This window comes from Rhinatrema bivittatum, chromosome 5 (genome assembly GCF_901001135.1).
Source record: "Rhinatrema bivittatum chromosome 5, aRhiBiv1.1, whole genome shotgun sequence".
Classification (NCBI taxonomy): domain Eukaryota; kingdom Metazoa; phylum Chordata; class Amphibia; order Gymnophiona; family Rhinatrematidae; genus Rhinatrema; species Rhinatrema bivittatum.
The window spans coordinates 62734797-62750889 of record NC_042619.1 but is presented as its reverse complement, the minus strand read 5'-3'; the positions used below and the strand labels follow the sequence as shown (position 1 = coordinate 62750889).

The following is a 16093-nucleotide window of genomic DNA, read 5'->3' as shown; positions in this document are numbered from 1 at the left end:
AGAAAAGCAACAAGGATTATCACATGCAAATATAAAAAGGTTACATTACTTAAATTCAAATCAAAAGTGACATTTCAGTTAAAAGTTTGTAATATTTCTTAACTTGATAAATTGTTGATTTTTGTACATGGTACATTTTTTATTTGTATATAGTTAGAATATTTTTTAAAAACTAATGTTAAAAAAAACTGACTTTTTGGCATAGTCAGAAGTGTTATTCTTTATGCAAAATTATGTAAATTTTCCACATAATTGGCAAAAAATTTGCTAACTGGTTGCAAAATCCTGAAAAATCTGCCACGGAAACCAGGGGCCCTGAATAAGTGGAAGATTTACGCTAGTTAGTAACACACCCTTGGAGCACATTCCTGTCAGCATTACAGAGAGGTGTTTTCCTGCTTTCTTATGATTGTCCCAGACAATTCTGAGACATAAATAAGAGCCACTGAAGCTCACTTGATTTCACGGTGAGACTTCAGAGCGCCTCGAACTGAAAGTCGGATTTCTTTGCATCCTCTGGACGGGAAAGCGAGCCTAGCGGTACCAAACATTCCCAAATCGCCTGAGTTCCGCTCCTATTGAAATGTTACCTGGACGTTTCTGACTTGAGGCGGTGGTGAAGGGAAAGGGGAGGGGGGAGAACAAACCTGAGGATCAACCATCGCCACCAGGGGATGAAGGGGGGGGGGGGGGGGGGGGCAGAGAGCTCGGCGGTGCCCGAGCTCTCTGGCAAAACAGACAACTGCAAAAGTGGGGAACACAAATTCGAAAAGCAAAACCAATGGAGAGAAGACCGCCGAGAGCAAGGGGGCGGAAATAGCACATCTTGGGGAGTTCTGACCACCATGAGGCGGAAGGCAATAACTAAACAAAAGGGGAAGAAGAACGGGGAGAGACGTTATCCTTGCTTTGGGAATGTGGACACGGACAGCGTGCACTGTCCCCCCTTCAAGCTGTCACACGCCGGGGGTCAGAGCAGCACGCCTGGCGCCTGTCACGGAGGAGGACAGCACTGAGAGAAAAGCCCAGGCGGCGGGCACAGGCTGAAAGAAGTGGGGAGGAGGAGGAGGAGTGAGGAGAGGTGATTGACACCCTGCCCACACACTCCAGTGCCGAGAGACAGGCTCGGGGACTCTCAGAGCAGACACACCCAGAGCGACACACCCAGCCCCCGATGCACGTAGGGACCTAGCGCGAGGCGATCGCAGCCAAGCGCGAGACAACTCCAGACCCAGAGACGCTCTCCCAGGTTACTTCGCACTGTCGGGAGAGCAGACGCCGGCCAGTCCCGGCGCAGCGGAAACTTTGCGCGCTCTCTTCTCGTCGGCCAGAAGCGGAGAGGCAAGGGAAGAGCCCCCCCCGATCAGGGGGTGAGGAGGAGGAGGACCGCCTGGGCAGGCTGGGAAGATGCAGTCCCCCGGGGCGGACAGCGGCAGGTGAACCCCGGGGGATGTGCGGAGCCGAGCGGGGCCCCGGTCCGTGACATCGGCTCCCCGCCCGCGCGCTATGGCGGAACAAGAGCGAGCCCCTTCGTCCGCCTCCTGCTCCGGATCGGAAGGGAAGCCGGCGCCGCCAGGGGACCATCGCGACCGCGGCCCCGAGCAGCTCTTCCGCGCCGTCTCTGACCTCGCCCTGGACCGGCTCCTCTACCCCAAGCCGGACGCCTACGCCAAAGAAGGAGCCGGGTCGCCCCTGCACCGCGGCGCCCTGGAGACCGCCCTGCACACCTTCCTGGGCGCGGGCGGCCAGCCCGCCGCCTGGTGCCACTTCGATGCCGCCGAGCTGCCCGGCAGCGCGCTGCTGAGCGACTCGGAGAAGGCGGAGAGCCCGCAGGGCAGTCCCGGCGGGCTGCAGCCGCCGCCGCCACCACCGGCCGCCCCCACCTGGCACCAGGACGCCGGAGGCGGGCGCGCAGAGGCGCCGTCCCGGGGCAAAGCAGAGCACGCCCGGGAAGAGCCGAGCTCCGCCGGCCGGGGGGAGCCGCAGGAGGCGCTCGGCGCCGGCCGGGGATCGCCGCTGCCCCTGGACCTGGACTTCCTGCGGGTGCCCTTCCTGCCCCTCAACGCGGCGTACGTGGCCAGCAGGACCCGCCAGCTCCTGCACGGGGGGGAGGCGCAGCAGGACGAGTTCGGCCACCTGGCCCCCGCTCCTTTCCCCAACGCCTGCCAGGGCGTCGCGCACTACGGGCCCGGGCAGCCCTACCCTGGCCCCAAGGAAGAAGCCTACCCGGGCCACGCGTTTCCCGCCGCCTCCTCCTCCTCCAAGATCAAAGAGGAGACGGGCGACGACCTGCTCCCTTACCTGGCGCCCCGAGCCAGCCCCGAGCAGGCTCCCAGGGCCGCGGAGTCGCCCCTGGACTGCATCTCCTACAAAAGTGCAGCTGCCGCTCTCTACGATCCCTGCGGGCCACTCCCGGGGAAGCCGCTTCTCATGCTCCAGCCGGAGCACTTGCCCTCCACCTCCAGCGTGACCCCAGCCCTCTACCAGCCCATCAACCTCAACGGCCATCAGCAGCATCTTAACTTTCAAACTGGCTTAAAAGAAGGGTATTTAACTCACATGTATCCATCGTACGCTAACTTCATTAGGTAAAGTTGAATATTATGGTTCTATTTTCGTAAGCTGCATTTACTTGTTGCTGTTCTTGCTAAGCTGCTTGCAGTTAGAAATGTGAAGGACCCAACACTATAAGGTACAAATTAGTTTTGGATTGAAGTACTTTGAATAATGCTACACATAATCTAAAGTGGTTTTATTTCTGCCAGGTTATTTACTCCTTGATCTACTTTGGATATGCTAATTTATGTTAAGCTGTAAAATTAAGGTTGAAAACTTTTTGCATTTGACTATCTTTTTTTTACTACGATCAGCCTACTGATCAAGTAAATTTGCTGAGAGTGAGTTAATACTGCAGTTCACAGTTGACTTTAAAAGTACAAGAAAAAAAATGATTGAAATCTTAAAGATGTTGCTATGCTTAGTCTTTCCAGCACTATGGTAAATATAAAAAACGTACTTCACAGTGTGAAGTTCTTATAAGGTATTTTGCCATTCTATTAACTTCACTTTTAAAGGGTGAGGTTGGAGTCTGCCTTTTATTTTAGAAATGTAGCAAGCCTTTATCTGATTTTTAGTTTCTGAGCTGAGTTTTTGTGACTTTCTCTGTTTCTGTCTAACTAGGGATTCTATTGAATATTACACTGATCACAGTCTCAAGAAACATACTTTGTAATAATGTATCCTACCAAGATGTGCCATGGAAAACATATTTCTTAAAGTTTAACATTGCATGTTTTTTCTTAAAGTAAAACAGAATTTTAGTCTTGTGCATCCTAAAAAAGTCATTTTGGAATAATTTACATAAAATATTTAATATAAGTCAATTTATTTAAAGTTTAATTGTACACTAGAAACTATTATACACCTTAGGATGATTTTATGTGTATTTTCTTTTCTTAATTAGGACACAAAAAGTTCAGTCTATTATTCACTAAAATGTTCAATCTATTTATTTACTTTTGAACATGATTTCATTCATGGGAATCATCATAGTTTAGAGTCTGTTATAAACAGAACTATTCAAGGCCATGCATTTTACATGCCTGGTAATATTTTAAACACAGAATAGAAAAATAGCTATATTAAACCTGTTCCTTGTAGGATATAAATGAAGATGTTTTTATATTTAAGCATGCAGTGCAGTCCATCATTCCATTTTGCCAACTCTATGACTTAAAATACAGTGACTTAAATTAATCTTTTTGACTAGGTAATAATAATTTTGTTTGCGTGTCTTCTCGTTTTCCCTACTGTACACAGTATAGTTTGTATTTAATCTTCCTTGCCAAATGAATTGAAAACCAACTTAAAGTTGAGAGCTGAATAGTTTGATTGCTTTAGAATACATCTAAAACTGATTTGTAAATGTGTTTTGACTGTGGTTAATCTTAAATGAACAATGTATTATAGTAAAATTTCAGTTTAAAACATTTCAGGAGTGTATAGCACAACACAGAGACTCTCATGATTTGCTGGGAGTTGACTCAGTGTAGCCAATTGTGGTTTGCCACAAATCCTTGAGACACCACAGATTGCTGGAATTTATCCCTAACTATAGTGCATTTTTTTTTGTACTAATGAAAAATCCTGATGACTACTTAGATTTATAAAAATCCATTTTAAAAAATGAGCAAAATGTGTCTGGATTTGCTATTAAATTCTTTAAGTTGTGATACGTTTGATTGAATCAGCAAAAGAATTTTGCAAAAGATATAAATAAATAAATAAAATAAATAAATATTACTCTGCATGAAGAAGGGGCTTCAAAAGGTCTCAAAAGCTCAAGCACAGCATAATCTTTGTGTAGTTCTAATGTTGGTTCAATAAAAAGTAACACCGATTGCAAAGAATCTGCATTTCTTCATGTCTAGTATGGCTGCAAGAACTGTGCATTATCTGTGGCTGTCAACAGAGCAAAAACTATTGGAAGGAAAGGCACAGCAAGCAGCATGGTACAACATAGTGTGACCATACCGAGACACTTAGGGCCTGATTCCAAAAGGACTTTATCCATTTTTGCGTCTATGGACAAAATCTGTATTGAATAAGTCCCCCTTGTCTTCTGTGGGGAAGAATACACAGAATTAAACAGAGGTATGTGTCTTTATGGGTCACTGTCTGTCTTTCTTTCACAAAAAATATCCTGTGGACATCTGTACTGCCCACAGACTGAGCAAGGAGCATTTCATGTCTATATTTCTTCTGTTGTGAGTTTCTGCTCTTTTGATCGTCATAGTTGACCTTTGCTCTTGTATTAAAGATTTTCAGCTAATTGTCCTTGTACTTCTGAGCATTGTACTTTATTTTAAAATGTGTATTTCCCTTTGAAGGCAAGACACTGAAACAGAGCAAAACCTTGCTCAGTACAGCTATGAAGTGTTGCCTCAGAAGATCTGTTTAATCTGTGGTGATGAGGCTTCTGGGTGCCACTATGGGGTCCTGACCTGTGGAAGTTGTAAGGTCTTCTTTAAGCGAGCCATGGAAGGTAGTATATTTTCTACTTTACTTTTCATGCATTTTTTATTAATATAATTATGCAAATTTCAATGTGGAAGTGCTTGAATAATTTGATGACATGATTATCAGTGACACATTGTGCTTGGTTTTGAGAGATGTGAAATGAGGAAACCAACTCATAGATACATCTCCTCGTCACCATTTACTCTGTGATCCTCAGCTAGTCATGAATTGTAAGTTCTTTGCATCAACAATCTTTGTAACCTTTATAATTGCTCATATAGTATTATTTGCATTAACAGGTTATTAAAGTAATATAGCTAATATTAATAATAATTTTACAAAGCACATTTTTCTGCATTTCTATATCATCAATAGTGACGTCTCTGGTAAATATATCCAAATGCTGGTGTGGTGATATACTGTCCTTTATTTATGAACATAGGGGGTCAATTCATTCCAATTCAGTACTTGGGAAACCTTCAAGCAGAAAGTTATTTATTGACTTAGGCAAATAGAAATAATTAGATGCTTTGTATAAAGAAAAATAAAAATCTAAAACCCATTTGACTCAGCAGCCTTGCAAATCTTAAGCTTGCCGAATAGGCCTCTTTTACATCCTACTCCTCCCACTACTGATACTACTTATTTCCTTAGTGCTACTACCTGTACACAGTGGTGTACAGATAGGCCATGAGACAGTTTCTTCTGGATGGAGCTTACAATCTAATCAAGACACATAAAAAAGACAAGTAAGAAACTGATTAACTATCAACCTGGTAAAAAATCAGCACAGCTAGTACCAGCATTTAAAATTTTAAAACAACCTCAAAAAGGTGGGTTTTTAGGTGTGGTATGAATATGGCTAGAGATGAAGCACTGATGTACCAACTCAGGAAAAGCTATTCCAGATGCAGAGTATAACATAGTGGAAAGATTGGTTTCAGTAGCTGGCAATTGGGGAGAAGATAATATCATCTTGCCCGATGAAAGTAGGCCATGAGGAAGGGAGAAGGTGGAGATAGGAGAGATAATTAGAAGCTGCAGAGTGACTGCACTTGTAGGTGAGTAGAAATATTAACTGCATGCAGAAGTGGATAAGGAACCAAAGTACTGATTTGAGAAGGATTATATGGTTTTAATGACACTGAAAGAAGCTAAAACTGGGCAGCTTGCATTTTGAATAGACTGTGGTGGGGATAGTTGGTTCAGTGGGATATCTGTGACTTACATGGGTGACCTTCTCCTCAATATCACATAATACATTATCACTTACATTACAATGAGGCGGATTTTAAAAGGGTTACGCGCATATATTATGCGTGTAACCGCGAATACCTGCTCCTGTGCACGCTGAGCCTATTTTGCATAGGCCCGATGACGCGCGCAAGCCCCGGGACAGCGTATGTCCCGGGGCTTGAAAAAAGGGGCGGGGAATGGGCGAGGCAGGGTGGGGGCAGGGCCAAGGCCTATGGCACAGCGGCCATGTCGGGGCATCATGTGCTGGCACTCGGCCGGTGCACGCAACCTATGCCTGCCGGAGGCAGGTGGGACTTATTTAACAAAGGTCGGGGGGGGTGTTTAGATGGGGCGGGTTAGGGAGGGGAAGGTGGGGGGGGGGGGGTGGAAGGAAAGTTACCTCTGAGGCTGCTCCGATTTCGAGCGGTCCCGGAGGGAACGGGGAAAGCCATCGGGGCTCCCCTAGGGCTCTGTGTGCGCAAGGTGCACAAGTGTGCACCCCCTTGCGCGTGCCGACCCCGGATTTTATAACATGCGCGCGGCTGCGTGCACATGTTATAAAATCGGGCGTAGATCTGTGCACGCTGGGTTGCATGCACAAATCTACGCCTGCGCGTACCTCTTAAAATCCGGCCCAATATGTATGAGCCCCCTGTCATTTTGTAACCAGCATTTGCAATTGGGCAGAGGAAGCACACTGAACATTATCATGCCATGATGTCAATTCGAACTAAAGCAACAAGCCAAAAATGCTTGCGCACACACTTTTGTCACCACACTGTTTCATTTAAATAGACAGAAAACCACTTATGTCTCCCAGTTCCATAGGAATCAATGGGGAGAAAGGAAAGATGAAAGAAACATGGAAGTACTGTATTTCATTCCTTTCATAATGAAAAAGTTTAAAAGATTGTGATACAGAAAGTAAAGAAGCCTCACTTATTTGTTTTTCTTTTATGTAATCTTGAACCTCTTTGCACATTTTAGCTTGCCTCACTCCCTTGTGAGCAGAACTGCGCATTAAGAAGAAACATTATTTCCTCAAACAACATATCTTAGCATTCCAGAACTATGAAGCATCATTCTCTACTGAATCCACCTACGCACCGATATCTCTACACAGTAATATATAGAGAAACCTAGTACAAGAAGGATAAGGACCAGGGAAACACATGGCCATTCAAGATCACAAAATATGCATGGACATTTAAGAATGCTAAAGTAAGTCCATTAGAGTGATCATAATATCCCATCATGTATACTTCTTACAGCACTTCTCTTCAATCAGTACTGTGCAAGGACCAATGTGTTGCATAAACTGGGTGTATTTTGCAAGGCCAAACTTATTGGCTCATTTGTTTCTAACCTTGTGGTCCTATATGAGGCTACAAAACCACAGCCATTATGTGCTCTTTATCATTGCCTTATTGACCATGGAAGGAGGCTGCAGCACCTGCTTTGCAAGCTCTTCCCAACTACCTCTAGCTTATCCATCTGGGGTAGTACCATGATACATATTGAGTTTCCTTTCAGCTTCACCTACCCACACCAGTAAGCTGCATCTTTCTATCACTTATGCGCACTTAACATTTTCCACAACGGTAATCATGTGGAGATAGTTGATCTGCCCTATCTTTGAAAATAGGTAATGAATGTGTTCTAATTTGATTAGTTATAGCTTATTATGTGGCCATGCTATAAATGTGTTGATATGCTATGTTTATTCTTCTCTGCATGTTTTTTTCAGAGTAATAGAGGTGAAACCAACACCCTCATTCTGATGAGGATCATTAGCAGCGCTTCCCTCCATCCCCAGTACAGGGAGGGTCAAGTGGAGAATGACTGAGAGGGTGCCTTGGTGACTGAGTAAGTGACCACAGGGACACCATACCCTGAGTGGGCACTTCTGACATATCCTTTTTGCTATCTCTGTGAGTACTTTTTTTTTTTGTGTATCTCAGTTGCTTGCATGATTGGGGCTATTATATTGTTTTTATGTTGTAGGTCTTTCTGAGCTGATTGCATGAGCACAATGATCATTCTCTGTGCCTGAGTGTGTGCTACTTCTTGTGGTGAAAAGTATGATTGTACTTTGTGGTATTTATCTATGCTGCAGTCTTTTTAGTACTTAGAGTATTTTGTAATCATGGGACTTCATTTCTGGCCTTTCTTATGGTGCTAGCTGTAGTGAGTGTGCAGTAGCATTGTGTAGGTAGAGTAGCTGTATGTTTGTACTTAAAAGGTCTAAGGTTTGAAGCTATAGTCCTAACAATATGATAATGGTATTATACGTTCAGCTTTACTTGACGTTACAGTACTATCCCATGTCATTCTCTGCCTCTTGCTGTACCCGTCTCTTGATTGGTCACATCAAGTTCTATAATGCAATGTTAGTATTGAAGCTATTGTAGGCTGTTTCATGAAAAAGATCCTATGTAAATAATAGGATGAACTTCTAGTAGTTAAACAAAATTGTGGAACATCATTTTTATTTTTATAACCTAAAAGCACACATCAGTTTGCCTTTTTCCACAATTTTGTCTCTTGGCTGCTACTCAGCTGCAACTATTTAAAGTTCATCCCTTAATTTAGGTAGGACCCTATTTATGAAATTTTAATGTTTTTCTGTATTAAGTGCTGGTTTTCCTTTCTCCCTACAGAATAACATCCTCATACTCAAGAAGGAGGAAGCAGGATCAGGGTAGAAATCCTCTATACTACCAGGAAGCAGAAGACAAGCACCGAGCTACAGTTAGCCTGCTTTTACCCCTTCGGCCACTGGAATAAGAAAAATCATTTTGTTTTATATTCTTGTGTTATGTCATTGCTGTTTAGTTCAGTAAGAGTCGCTAGGAGTATATTGATGAATGCTGTAGTGTTAATGGGGATTCATCGAAGTATGGTTGAAAGTAACACTAATGCAATGCTTGCTATGTATATTGTAGTAATAACTATGGCCATGAATGTAAGACATCCTATGTGGAAGTGTTGTGTTGTGCTGCATTGTATTGTAGTAGTGTAAATGTAAATAGCGATGTTTGTATTAGATAAAGTATTAACAATGCATATATCCATTAGAGTCCCTAATATTTTATCTTTTGGGATTGTGCAGTCATTGGAAAAGAAAAGGGGGAATTTTAATGAAATGTTTTTTATTACAAAATGAATGAAATAAATACAATTTCATTTATTTTCATTTACAAACAAAATAAGGCCGTATTAGTTGCCAAAATTAAAATGCATGCCTGGGTCCTCCCCTGATCTGTCTAGGCCCCCCCCCCCCCCAAAAAAAAAGATCCTCTTATCTCTTTGATAACTTGTTCATGGGACAGGAGCACATGCCGATTACTCCTATCCTGCAGCTGCCACTCTTGCAAATGACATAGGCAGACTGAAATGGCAGGTCTAGGCTGGTGCCATTTTGTATGGCACAAACTTACAGTGGCACTGGATTCAGTCTGCCAGCACAGTTTACACTAGGGGCAGAAGCAACCAAGGATCGTCCCTGCTCGGTGAAGACATCACAAGAGTGTAAGAGGGTCCAAGGGCTGGGTGGAAGGAAGGAATGGTAGTGGGGGATATTTTGATAGCAACACAATCTTTTTAACTTTTTTTTTGTTTTGTTTCATTGTTTACAATTTGTTTTTCTTTCATTTAAAAAAATAAATAAAAATAAATGAAACAAAAATATCTGTGCACACTCCTTCTTATCTGTACGTGAGATGCTGGGATAATACTGTGGGTTTGCATGCATGTAAAAAATGTTGTTTCAAATGTGAATTTGTGGGGATGTGACTAATGAGTAGGCTTAGATTATAATAAAAGCTAAAATACATGTTGTGGATGAGATTCGGAAGGGGTGGGGTGCAGTGTAGCATCTCCAAATGGGTTTGTTTTGCACATACCATGATGGGAAAGAACTACACTCATAAGCCAGAACATGTGGGTACAATCTCAGTCTCTCAAAATCTACTACAAGTGCTCGCCGTAACGCTTGTATTGTGCCAGAGTTCATAGGATATAATAGGCAGAGGCAACATACTTATTTTTATTAACCCATTATGTCTCAGTGTCCTATTTAGAGGACAGCTTCTTAAAAAAATTTGGGACATATGGGTTAAAATCATTTATAAATTGCCTACCTGACCAATGCAACCTGCTCAAAGTAGTGTACAATAAAAAGAATAAAATCCAACAATACAAACTAAAACAAAATCCCAACATCCAACTATTAAACCTTATATAGCAATACCTTGGCATCCTTACATATCTCTTTATGGGAACAAGGTGCACTTGAAAGTTCTCTGTAGTTGGACTGGTAGCGTGCAGTGCAATTGGGGCAATTTCTGTATCTTTCAGCCACATTTTCGTGGTCTCTGATTGCATCTCTAGGTACCTGAAGAGCTTCTCTCTTTCCATACTTTGTACAGAATGATCACTTGGTACTGACACTTCTATTTAGCATTGCCATATTTGTGTGTGTTTCTTCCATCAAGCTTTTTCTCAGATGGAACAGGAATGTCCCAGGCAATCGCAGCTTCTTCATTCCCTGCAGTTCTGTCGGTGTTTTTCCAGTATGTGATAGTATAGTGTTCAGACAGCTCCCACACAGGGAACCTGCCCCCAAAAGAAGGGGTAATTGCAGCAGAAGAACCTCGCCTGCTCCTGTGGGTAAAGAAAGACTAAGTTGAGGTTGCAGTATTACAAATGGAGGAGATGGATCCAGTGCCCACCCAAATCCACATCTCCCTGTTTTCTTTGTCACACCCTGTGCCTTTGAACAAGATACCAAAGACAACCAGATCATCAAGCAACATTTTAACACTTTACCACATTCGGTATGAATAAACTGGGGAAAAAACAGTGGGTAGGAGAAATGGTATTAATGCAACAGGAAGAAATACAGGTAAAATAGTTTATATGTTCTAGTGGCACTGCAGATAACAGTTTATGGCAATGATGTTCAGAAGAACTTCACCGATTCTGAACTGTATGGTAATTACTAAGTTCCCAAAAATTTTCAACACCCCTCTTATTATCAGCACTGTTGCTGTACATTAACAGTGGGGTCCTTGGTTGTGTTAAATCTGGATAGCAAAGTCAGGATCCAAGGGTTTCTGTAACCCAGGGAAAACAAGCTTTGATGAGGTTCCTTTCTACACCTCTTAGTCATATTCTGACCTCAGGCAGCAGCCAAACAACTGGATAGACTTGTAAGCAGATTACAACAGGGTCTGTTTTTCATGTCACCCTCTAGACTCCCCTGCACTAGAACAACAGTCTCCTCTTTCACAATAGTTTTCTGGAAACTTGAGCACACTTATCTGATCTCTTTATCAGCAGGGAGTGTCCTCAGTGGAGCTCCTGGTTTCACAGTCTTGGGGTGCATCCATAGCAAGGCACACAGGCTGGCTGGCTGGCTTATTCCTTCCTTGTTTCTTCCACATCCCGAATGAAGTCCTTTTTCTCTCTGGCTTCTCCTCTGCTCACTCACCGGCCGATACAGTAAGGAGCGGGAGGAAGAGGTGCGTTACGGCCGGGTGCATCCGCGTTTGCGGCACGCACAGTTCGGATCACCTACCGCTCGATACTGTATTTAAATAACTTGCAAATGCAAGCCGCATCCAAGAAGCGTCCGTGAAGTGTTAGGCCCGCGCAATCCATTTTACTGTATAGAGCGCTATACAGCGCCTATACATTATCCTGGGTGCGTTGGTACCTGTCATTTCAAATGAAATGACAGGTACCAGGGGGGATTGAGAGTTCTCTCCCCCCCCCTCCCGAAGCAAGGCAGCGTGAAAATTAAAACAAAAGTGAATAAAGTGTAATAAGAGTAATAAAAGTAAACTTACTGCATGTGAATTTTCTTTGAACAGTCCTCTCTCTCTCTCTCTCTCTCTCCTTCTCCCGGGCGGGCGAAAGTGAATGAATACACGCCCGTACGTGGCAGGAGCCAGCGGGCGTGCATTCATTCACTCACCTTCGCCGGCGGGCGTGCATTCATCCAGCAGAGGGAGCCGGCGGCGAAAGTGGCTTCCAGCAGCCCCCGCCGGCGGTGAATAAATGCACGCCTGTGCGTGTAATTTGGGCGCTCAAGGCGTGACGTCACGGCGTGTGACGTCGGCGTTCGCTAATGCACTGCCTTGAGCGCCCAAATTGTATTCATTCACCTTCACCGGCAGGGGAGCCAAAGCGGCTTCCAGCAGCCCCCGCCGGGCGAAGGTGAATGAATGCAATTTGGGCGCTCAAGGCAGTGCATTAGCGAACGCCGTCACATGCCATGACGCCAAACGTCGTGATGTCACGCCTTGAGCGACCAAATTGCACGCACAGGCGCGCATTCATTCAGCTTCGCTGGTGGGGGCTGCTGGAAGCCGCTTTCGCCGCCGGCTCCCTCCGCTGGATGGATGCATGCACGCCCGCTGGCGAAGGTGAGTGAATGAATGCACTCCCGCCGCATACGGGCATGCATTCATTCACTTTCGCCCGCCCGTACGCTTTCGCCCGCCACTTTTGCCGCCGGCTGCCCCCAGGAGGCAGGGAACCGCAGTACGTGCCGCGGGAGGAGGAGAGAGAGAGAGGACTGTTCAAAGAAAATTCACATGCAGTAAGTTTACTTTTATTATACTTTATTTACTTTTGTTTTAATGACATGTCGATTTTCACCCTGCGCCCTGCGCCTTGCTTCGGGAGGGGGAGATTTTGAGCAGAGCCTGCCTATTGCTGTAACACCACACTAACGCCAGGGTAAGGGTCCCGGGGGGGGGGGGGTGAGGGGGTTGTTTGCCCATGAAATTTCGTCTCTCTGACCTGATGCTCCACACTAACGCAGGGGTAAGGGTAGGCGGTAAGTTAGCAGGTTAAACGCGCGGCAAAACTACAGGTTAAAAAGGAGATAATCGGGGCGCACATTACTGTATGGGAGGGAATAGCTAATCCGATCGTTTACATCTCATATACATGCTGCGGGCGGAAAGGGTTACCGGTTGATTTAAAGAAGCGGTAAGGATGAGTTTAAAGGGGTAGTGAATTGTGGGTTGGACTTACGCGGCCAAATTGTGAGTTAGAAGCGGGTTAGAAGCAGGGTAACCGCGGCCGCGCTTTACAGTATCAGCCTGTCAATTTGGTCAGCTCAAGCCACTCCCCTCTCACAGCCTGGAAAGCCAGTTTGTAAGCCCAAGTCTTTAGTACATAACAGATAAATGAGCTAATTCCTTCCTATCTTCCTGATTCTGCTAAGCTCTCATTGGTTCAACAGGTCAGGTGACCCCACTCAGCCAGCTCAAGCTGTGTCAGCCTGTTCCTGGTGCCTTATTTTCTTCCTTTTCAATTGGTTAACCCTGCAACTGCTCGTTTTAAGGAGACCACTGCTGTATGCAAGTGAAACACACAAACAGTTCTTTGGAAACTTTTCCTTCAGGTAGCTAGCAGGCTGGACACTTTCACAACTCCTCTTAAAAAAAAAAAAAAAAAAAAAGTCTGAGGCACAGTTTTTAAGAGTTCAATTATAAATATCTGTCCTTGGCTTCACAATATAACCCCAAACCAGCGTAAGCTCATGAGCGCAAGGAACCAACTTAGGGGAACCTACCACACCACTTTATTGTGATTTTCTACATATACAGGCCTTCTATCATCAGCACGACACATCCAGTGATGATTAAATGTTTCCAGTTTTGTTTAACAGAATCTGCATTTGTCTGTTTTATTTTCTGTGCTGACTGTAAACCATCTTGTCTGTGGTCTACTGTCCTGTGCTACAAATGTCAGTCTCTCACATTCAGATTTATACAGTCCTTTGTCAAATTTTGATCTACATGTGATGCTGAAGTAACTCTTTGTTCTTTCTGTTGTATTTGTGCTTTAGACAATTGTTTTTCATGTTTCATTTAAAGATCTTTTAGCCTTGGTTTTTCATTTTTTTGCCTCTTTCCCCATGTGTGCTGGTGGATTCTCACTCGATTGTTCTGTTCTTCAAAATGCTTGTGCATATTTAAGGATGAAGACAGATTATGGGTATTTGGGTCTATTGATGCTGTTTAGTATGCTTGAAGGCTATAATAGTAACTCTGAGAGTAATTTTCAAGCAGTCCTCATAGGACTAATGTTTGCAGGTACTTTGTACCTGCAGGCTTTAGCCTGAATTTTCAAAGCAGACTTATGTACAGAAGTCTGCTTTGAAAATTCACAAGTTGTCCCATTAGGCACATGGATGTACACGCACAGTTACACTTGCTTCTGAGCAGGTATAACTTTGTGCTCGTTGATTTATGCACATACTTCTGAAACTTGAAAGTATGCATATAAATCCTTTCACTGCCCAAACTCCATCCCCCAGAATGCCTCTTGCTGCTGTGCACAAAAGTATTCAAAATTAATGTAACAAGCTACTATAAACCAGGTTCCTGCTTCCACGAGCTTATGTGTTGGAGTCTTACTGTGTGGACCAAGCTGCATCTGGACCTGAGTGATGTGTTTTGAAACTGCCAAAAAGGGTTTTTCAGCTCTGCAGAAACTGCAAGCCATCAGAGCCAAAGTGAAGGAATACAAAACCCCTGTGTGCTCTTCTGCGAATAGCAAATGTTCTACAAGAATTCTAAATAGTTCCATCTATTCAGCACTCATACTGTTGACAAGTTTGGAAAAGGGATGCACTGTTTGGCCTGCCGAGTGAACAGCATGATATAGTCAGCAGAGGAGGAAGGCAAAAGAATGCTGGGAGTCTATTTAAGGAAGATAAGGCACAAATTGGCTGGATCTTTCTGTTTGTGAGGGGTGGGGATGGACAGGATTTGGAACCGGGAGCCAGGATGAGAGAAGTGCATCTGACAGCCCTGCAATCACTTCTTCTAAAGAGCTAATTATCAAGAGGGAGAGACAGACAGCTGTTCTTGCTTCATAGCTGAGCTACATGTAAAATCCCAACCAGGGACAGAGGAGCCAGAACCTGAGAGACTTTTTTTTCCCAGAGATATACAGACCCATGAGCACATGGCTGGATCACTCTCCTAAGAGACTGACAGGCCGATACAGAAAAACACACGGGAGAGCGGGCGAGCACACAGGCCACTCTCCTGGGTGCGCGATTCAGGAGGGTGGCCTATGCAAATTAGGGCCTGTGGTAAAAGGAGGCGCTAGGGACACTAGCACGTCCCTAGCACCTCCTTTTTGACAGGAGCGGTGGCTGTCAGCGGGTTTGACAGCTGACGTTCAATTTTGCCAGCATTGGTTCTCAAACCCGCTGACAGCCACGGGTTCAGAAAACGGATGCCGACATAATTGAGCATCCGTCTTCCGACCCGTGGGCCGAATTTTAATTTTTACTTTTTTTTTTTACTTTTGGGGCCTCAATATCGCTATGATATTAAGTCGAGGGTGTACAGAAATTTTTTTTCTGCTTTTCTGTACACTTCCCTGGCGCCGGCAGAAATTAACACCTACCTTTGAGTAGACGCTACTTTCTGTATCGTGCGGGAATAACTAATAGGGCCATCAGCATGCATTTGCATGTTGCGGGCACTATTAGTTTCGGGGGGGGGGGGGGGGGGGGTGTTGGACGTGCTTTTTTCGATGCGCTATTACCCCTTACTGTATAAGGGGTAAAGCTAGCGTGTCAAAAACGCGCGTCCAAACCTGGGCTAACAGTGCGCTCCACGCACTGTACTGTATCGGCCTGTGAGTTTAGATTACTTAACTTTGCACAGAAAGTTTCTTAGCAATGGAGGGAGAAAATGTATTTCCTTGCATTTAGTCACAAATTCAGTATCTCATCTTAACTGCTTCAGCCTATCAGCTGAAGTCAAGCATAAACCCTTGCTGGCAGGTACTGGGAAAGAAA

The 16093-nt window shown here is 44.5% G+C and overlaps 1 protein-coding gene across 2 annotated transcripts in view; it reads left to right on the top strand.

Annotated features, from left to right (window-relative positions):
* The first annotated feature begins 784 nt into the window (after positions 1-784).
* Positions 785-16093, top strand: part of PGR (progesterone receptor) — a 180216-nt gene continuing 164907 nt past the window's right edge. The window contains exons 1-2 of one of the 2 annotated variants that reach the window (XM_029602397.1): positions 785-2588; positions 4890-5044. In XM_029602397.1, the coding sequence (XP_029458257.1) occupies positions 1507-2588; positions 4890-5044 (1237 nt within the window). In that variant the 5' untranslated portion in view covers positions 785-1506. The remainder of the gene's footprint in view (positions 2589-4889; positions 5045-16093) is intronic. The other variant, XM_029602396.1, reaches the window with a different exon arrangement.